Consider the following 7,381-nt stretch of genomic DNA (forward strand, 5'->3'; position numbering starts at 1 on the left):
CTTCATTTTTACTATTACTTGTACAGTCATGAACCTCCTTCCTTCCTTCTAGAAATAACAGAGAGAGAGTGACTTTAAATAGTCACAGGGTAGTACTACATTAACTTTCTGGTCAACTTCAGGTTTTCAGAGAACTTTTACTAAAAATGTAAACATTCTGTCCATAAGTTAAAGGACTGGATGGAAGTTTACAAAAAACAGTGGAAAAGTTTCAACTTTTCCAGTAGAACTCTATTTTTCAAACTTCGCTAACTTTATTGTTTCAAATAAGAAAGAGGTTACATTATTTTCGAAACAGCATCTTTTCTTGGGAGATAACCCCACAGGTTTTAGGAATTCTCTATCTTCAGAGTGGAAGTAGTAAGTAAAAACTTTATATACAGATGAACTCATTTAAGGTCAGTAATCATAAAAAGGACAAGTTTTTAAAAAAGTAGTCAATGGGACCAGCAAGTGACATAATGGTTATGTTGCTGGGCTCCCACATAGTTGATCACATTTTGAGTCCTGGACTTGGCTTAAAGAACTCACGCCAGGCACATGTGCATACATGCCCAAAATCCTGAGAGGAAAATGGAGGAGAAGGGATTGCGGCGTGACCATCCCCCCTGGGGGGTGATTTCTCACTTTCTGTCTCTCCAGTGACTGCATGTGCCCTATAGCAAAAATCTCTCTTAAAAAAACAAACAAACAAACAAAACAGTTAATAACAAACAAACTAGAATCTTCTTCTGTGTGCTGGAGGACATGTGTATAGGCTACATAAGAGGGAAAATGACGTTTTCCACCTATTGTCATCAAACCAAAATATAAATGTAGTCAAAGTATCTTAAGAAATTTAATTAATAAAAAACTAAGCAATTAATTAATAAAAAACTAAGCAATCAGATGGAAAAAATTCACCTCCCTAACTAGACGGTTAAGTGCCTCAGACAATTTTAACTTACTACACATTGAAAGGTTTTAATTAAAAAGCAATTTTGGAGGTTTTTTTTGTATGTTATGTTCCCATTTCTCCTAAAACTTCACTTTTAGAGAATTTTAACACAGGGAGAATAAAAAGTGATGCTTTCTAAAAGAAATTATGTAGGCTTGTGGCACCAGTAACAGATGGGTCAAATCTGTTCAACAGATTTTGTCAATAAAAAATTCAGAAGCTATTATCAGCTGCTGGTTAAGAAAAAAAAATCAGTCAATTTATATAAAACATATTAATGTAAAACAAGTATTTCATTCTAAATATAATTTTATTATATACTATTAATGTTTCAAATTGTTAACAAGACTTAAAAATCTGGTTCAAGAAACGCATGCATACGTTCCTAATCTTTAAAATTTTACTACCATTATGTGACAAAGTCAAAACTAATAGATTTGGGCTCTATTCCAGGAACTTTAATCTGATTGAATTTATACAATATATAAAGCAAGAAGAATTTATGACTGCCTTTCAGAACAATGGCTTACACATTTCTGAAAAGAAAATCCACAGCTTTTCATATTTTCATATTTCATAACTGCAACTGTTTCTTCAACGTGAAAAAGTACAGAGATTTCTAGTTTGGCTGCATTTTAACCTGTCCTTATTTCAGACACTTACACTGTCCCACCCCTGTGCATAAGAGAGTAATAAACATTCACTATCTTATTAGGAACTCCCCATTAGGGAAGTAAAGAAACTGTCAACTCATTCCACTAAAGTAAACATGTTATGACAATGTTTCCAGGAGCTTTCCTTTTATTAAATGCTAAATCTATGCCCTGCAATAGAGAACAAGTACAATAAATACAAAATGAAAGAATCCCTAGAGGCTAGCCTTTTATTACAGTATCTAATTACTATTCTATACCCAATTAAAATTGTATCCTTTAACCATGTTTGGCCTTGCTTTTAAACAAGGATAAGCAACATGTAAGTTAATCATAAAACAATAATCACTAGTGCTCAAATAGAATTCTTGGGAATACAGAGGGGATCTCAAGAAGTTCATGGCAAATGGGACTAAACTAAGAGTTTACTTTGATGACAAAAAATTGGAATCCATGTACAGTTTTTTCATAGTATGTATTTTCCATGAACTTTTTGAAAGCCCCTTATAAGTATGGACAATTTTAAACAAATTATGGTTGACCTTTAAACAAATTATGGTTGACCTCTGAACAAGCCAGGGGTTGAGGGTGCCAGCCCCTGTCACTCAAAGGTCCTTGTATAAACCTTACTGATAACAGCTGATTAACATGTATTTTGTGTACTTATTATATAATGTATTCTTACAATAAAGTGAGATAAAAATGTTATTAAGAAAGTCATAAAGAATATACATTCACAGTATTGTATTTCTTTCTTTTCTTTTCTTTTCTTTTTTTTTTTTTGGAGAGGTTTTATAGGGCACGTGCACTCGCCAGACAGACAGAGACAGAGAGACAGAAAGCGAGCAATCACCCCCCAGGGGGGATGGCCACGCCGCAATCCCTTCTCCTCCATTCTCCTCTCAGGATCTTGGGCATGCATGCACACGCGCCCGGCGTGAGTTTAAGCCGCCAGGTCCAGGACTCGAACCGCGGTCGACTACGTGGGAGTCCAGCGACATAGCCATTACTCTAACTGCTGGTCCCAGTATTGTATTTCTTGATACTTCAAGTTTACATCATCTATTTATAAGATGAATGGATGGTCTGTTAGTACTACATTGATACTGTCTTAGATGATACTGTAGATGCTATACATATTAATAACGCTTGACATCAAATATAAAAATATAATGTGAAAAAGGAATTAATATTTTTTCAAGTTGTCGCAAATGGTCAAAAAAATGTCCAATATATTTATTGAAAAAAATCAGCTCAAAGTAGACTCACACAATTCAAACCTGCATTGAGAGTCAACGGTATACTAAGAACTTTACAAAGTAAGGAGTGCATTTACAAATAAAAAGAACACAGGAACTCAATAATAAAAGACAAAAAGCCTAACTGAAAAATGGCAAAGAGGAGACACATATAGCCAATAAGCTCATGAAAAATTAAAAATGTTCAATATCATGAGTCACGAAGGAAATGCAAGTGAAAAAAACCACATGAAAAAGCTCTTCACACCCCACCAGAATGGCTATCATCAAGAACACAGACAGAAACAAGTACTGGCAAAGATGTGGAGAAACTGGAACCCTCACACGCTGTTGATGGGAGCATCAAATGGTGCAGCTGCTTTGGAAAACAATGTGACAGTTCCTCAAAAGAGTTGTTACCGTATTATTCGGTAATTACACACATAGGTATATATACAAGAGAACAACAAAAATGGACATCCAAACAAAAAATTGTACACAAACACTCACAGCAACATGGTTCACAAGATCCAAAAGTGGAAACAACTCAAATATCCATCAACTGATGAACAAATAAATAAAATGTAGAATATCAATACAATGGAATAGCACTGGGCAATAGAAAAGAATGAAGTATTGATACATGCTACACAATATGAGCGAACCTTGAAAACATGCTAATAGAAAGAAGCCAATCACAAAAGACAATACATTATATGATTCTATTTACATAAAATGTGTAGAATAGGCAAATCTGTGGACACAGATAGTAGTCGTAGAGATTAAGAGTTTAGGTGAGACTGGGGAGTGGCTGCTAATGGGTACAGGACCTCCCTTCAGCGGTGATAAAAATGTCCTAACATTGACTGGGGTGGCGCTTGTACAAATCTGTGAATTAACTAAAGCCACTGAATTGAATTCTATACTATGTAAGTTATATCCCAATCAAACTACTAAAAAACTTAGCCTAGCCAAAGTGGTGCAGGTGACAGGGAGCCACTGTGTGGTGACGGAGCCACGTAAAGGCCTGGGTTTGGATCCTTGTTCAATCTGAACACGCCAAACATGCCTGCATATGCCTGTGACCTTGGCTGCTGAGATCGTGGCATGGCAAGACACTGTCAAGGGTATGTCTCTCTCTCCTTCTCTCTCATGAAATAAACTTTAAAAAAATGTAAAGCAAAAATGAGCCAATAGACATAAATATATAAATCTTCTATAATGATTTGTATTTATTTTATGCTTGGAGAAAAGCAATATATGTACTTCTTAAATCATAATTACCTACTGAAAAATATTATAATCAATATCTAGCATGAAACAAGTGTCAGGAAAGTCGTATTTGTAGAATCAGTTTCACCAGGAAAAAGAGAACACTGAGAAGAGCAAGCTACTGCTACATCCTAAACTTACAATGATTAGAGTCAGCTTAAATGCTTTTACATATGAGGCATACTTGTTAAAACAGATGGTATTACAAAAAGTCCTTCCTCCTCCTAACAGAAATAAGAAAAGCTGTGTATAAATAAAGTGTGGTAAAGACAACACTAGTGCTCATTAGATAAATTTAAATGGAAGTTATCCTAAGAAATTATTAACAACAGAGGTCTTGAGGCCAGACAGTGGCACAGCAGTGACTCAAAGCTCTATAGCAGCAGTCCCCAACCTTTTTGGCGCCAGGAACCAGTTTCGTGGAAGATAATTTTTTCACTGGGGGGAGTAGTTTTGGGATGATCAAGTGCATTACATTTATTGTGTGCTTTATTTCTATTACTATTGCACTGTTATATATAATAACATACAAGTTACCACAATGCATTTACTATTGCACTGTAATATATAATAACATACAAGTTACCACAATGCAGAATCAGTAGAAGCCCTGAGCTTGTTTTCCTGCAATCCCCATTTGGGAGCTCCTATGCTGATCTGACAGGAGGCAGAGTTCAAGTGCTTAGGGAGAAATGGGGAGTGGCTATAAATACAGATCAAACTTCTCTCACTCTCCCACTACTCACCTCCTGCTGTGCACCCAGTTCTCAATAGGCCATGGACCAGATCATTTCATGGTCCAGGGGCTGGGGACCCCTGCTCTATAAGGCTTACCCACATGGGAAGATTCCAGGTTTGTGTTCTGAGAGCTCCCTGAACAAGCTGGGTGCATGAATACCCATGATCCAAGGCTGGACGAAGCTGGGGACAGATCACAGGATGAAGGCTCGCTCTCATTCAATGAAGAAATAAAAAAACAAAAACGTTTTTGGAGGGGAAAAGAAGCCACAGTATCTGTTTACTCACTTATCTTCTCTAAAATATACTTTCAACCTGAAAGAAGACCTTATTAATTCATTTTAACTTGTGATAAGGGGCTGTGCTGGAGACTAACTAAAAGAATGGCTTTAAGTGTTTGGTGTTTTAACTAAATACAGACAGTAAGTCCCTCATGAAGTAAGGCCAGACTAAGGTTATACAGTTAGAGAAAACTAATATTTTATTATCAATTGGCATTTTCTTTATTCACAGAAATTTTTAGGGCATTCACATTAAAACATTTTTTTCTTATTGTTCAGAATGCCATTTAAAGTAAACAGCAAAAGTAAAATGTAGCTTAGACTGTGATTGTCACAAATTCAAATCAAGTCCAAATTAATAACGTTTTGTTGCATTTCCTTTCATTTTTCTTACTCAAGAATTTCACAGGACAAGAGCTAGGAGCATCGGCTTCCAGCACTGATTTTATAACTGGTATCCTCCGGAACATAAATAAATTTGAGCTCTAATCTCTTGAGAGTTTGCACATTTTTGAATAGGGATAACAGAATAAGTAGCCTATGTCACTAGGTCAACAGATACAAAATTCAGTGTCTGAGATTGAGACTATTTAAGACTAGGTATTAATTTGAAAGAGATAGAGATAGTGAATAGCTACCATTACCTTTATTCTACTGCTTATTAGTAACACTACTTTTCATTTCCTTTCTCAAATCTCTGATAAATCAAAGGCAGATGGAGGCTAAAAATCCTACGACTGTGCAATACTAACTAGGAAGCAAATGAAATCGGGTTAAAAGAAAACACAGAACAAAAAAGCAAAAATGCATACCTCAATATATTTCTTTAAACTTTTCAACCTCTACTCCAGTCATTTACTACCAACTAGATGTCCAACCAACTCACTCAAAATAACTATTCACTAATAGTCTACTGTGCCCTCCCTCCACTCCAAATTTTGTTTATAACATTCAAACTGCTGACTTGTATTCAAGGGTCACTCTCTTCCCAGTAGTTTTTTAGGTTGGAGACCATGGGGTGAGGTGGGGCTCAAGTTGTTTTGGTCCATTCATAACCACTCTAAAAAATCTATTCTAAACTAGCGTTCTCTATCCTTATCCGGGAAGGATGTCACTGAGTTTACAACTCTGGTACTTAAACCAGCAGACTCATGTTACAGTTTTAGTACGATATCAGGTTTAAATGGTTTAAGTTTGGGACACAACTACTCCTATTTTGTTTGCCTCGACCAACTTTCACATTATTAGCTTATGTTTATTGAAAGTTGTTTTCTCAACGTTATATAACATTTATTCCCCACCCACTACCATCAGGTCTTAGGAAAAATACTTTTTTCATCTCCCAGAGACCACTACTGCGTTCTCATACTCAGTAAACTTGTCAAGACACTAGTCTGCACACATCACCAACGTTAACGACTAACCAAACTGGAGCGTAGGAAAAAAAAAACAAACACACACTGAAAAAGGAAAGGAAGGAAAGTGTCGTTAGCATCTTTGCTGCCTAGGGCAGTCCCTGATCAACCCGGCAGCGCTCGGTCGGCGGAGCTTGTCTCGGTGGAGCAGGCACCTCGCGTATCTGACTGAGGACGAGGAATCGGCAAGACAAAGTAGGACGATTATACCAAAAGAACTAGGAAGCGTCATCCAAGACCTGGCATAGACGGGAGACTCATGTGTTGGGAACTTACTGGGAGGATGGGGAAAAGGAGGAATATGGAAAAGCAGTGGGTTCGCCCAGGCATAATGGGAAGGGAATGCAAGGCACAACACAGGCCTGGAGGCTACCGAGGGCGAAAGCGAGGGGCAGGACTGGGGGCTTCTCCAGGCCGTTACCCGACAAGGCGAGACCGGCGCCGTTTCCCCACATTCCGGCCGGCGGCTCCGGAATATCGAGGGCCGGACGTACTTCCCGGGTCCCTGCACTCACCCCCGCGGTCTCCTCCACCGAACATTCCAGCAAACTGCGGTCGACGGCCTGCACCTCAGGCTCCAGCTCCGACGCCATCTTCTCTCGTCCGCCTCCTCGAGCTACCGCCGCCCCGAGGGCGGCAGCTTCGCCACGGCTCCGGCGGCTGCGACTGCTACCCCTGCCCCAGGCAGGCAGTCCAGAGCCGTCCAGACGGCCGCGGGTGGAGCAGGGTCGGGAACGGAGGGCAAGGAGTACCGGCCAGCAGGGAGGGCGGCCTCCTGCGCTCCCTCCCGGGCTCACAGCCCAAGAGTCAAGTCACCGCCTCGTCCCTGACCCGGGGAAGGACACAG

At 39.0% G+C, this 7,381-nt stretch overlaps 1 protein-coding gene across 1 annotated transcript in view; it reads right to left on the reverse strand.

Annotated features, from left to right (window-relative positions):
• Positions 1–7,127, reverse strand: part of UBR2 (ubiquitin protein ligase E3 component n-recognin 2) — a 164,017-nt gene extending 156,890 nt beyond the window's left edge. The window contains 1 exon segment of the mRNA XM_006148563.3: positions 7,050–7,127. Within this exon segment, the coding sequence (XP_006148625.1) occupies positions 7,050–7,127 (78 nt within the window).
• Between the last annotated feature and the right edge of the window lie 254 nt (positions 7,128–7,381).

The sequence above is a fragment of the Tupaia chinensis genome, unplaced genomic scaffold (assembly GCF_000334495.1).
Source record: "Tupaia chinensis unplaced genomic scaffold, TupChi_1.0 Scaffold000238_1, whole genome shotgun sequence".
NCBI classification, from domain to species: domain Eukaryota; kingdom Metazoa; phylum Chordata; class Mammalia; order Scandentia; family Tupaiidae; genus Tupaia; species Tupaia belangeri.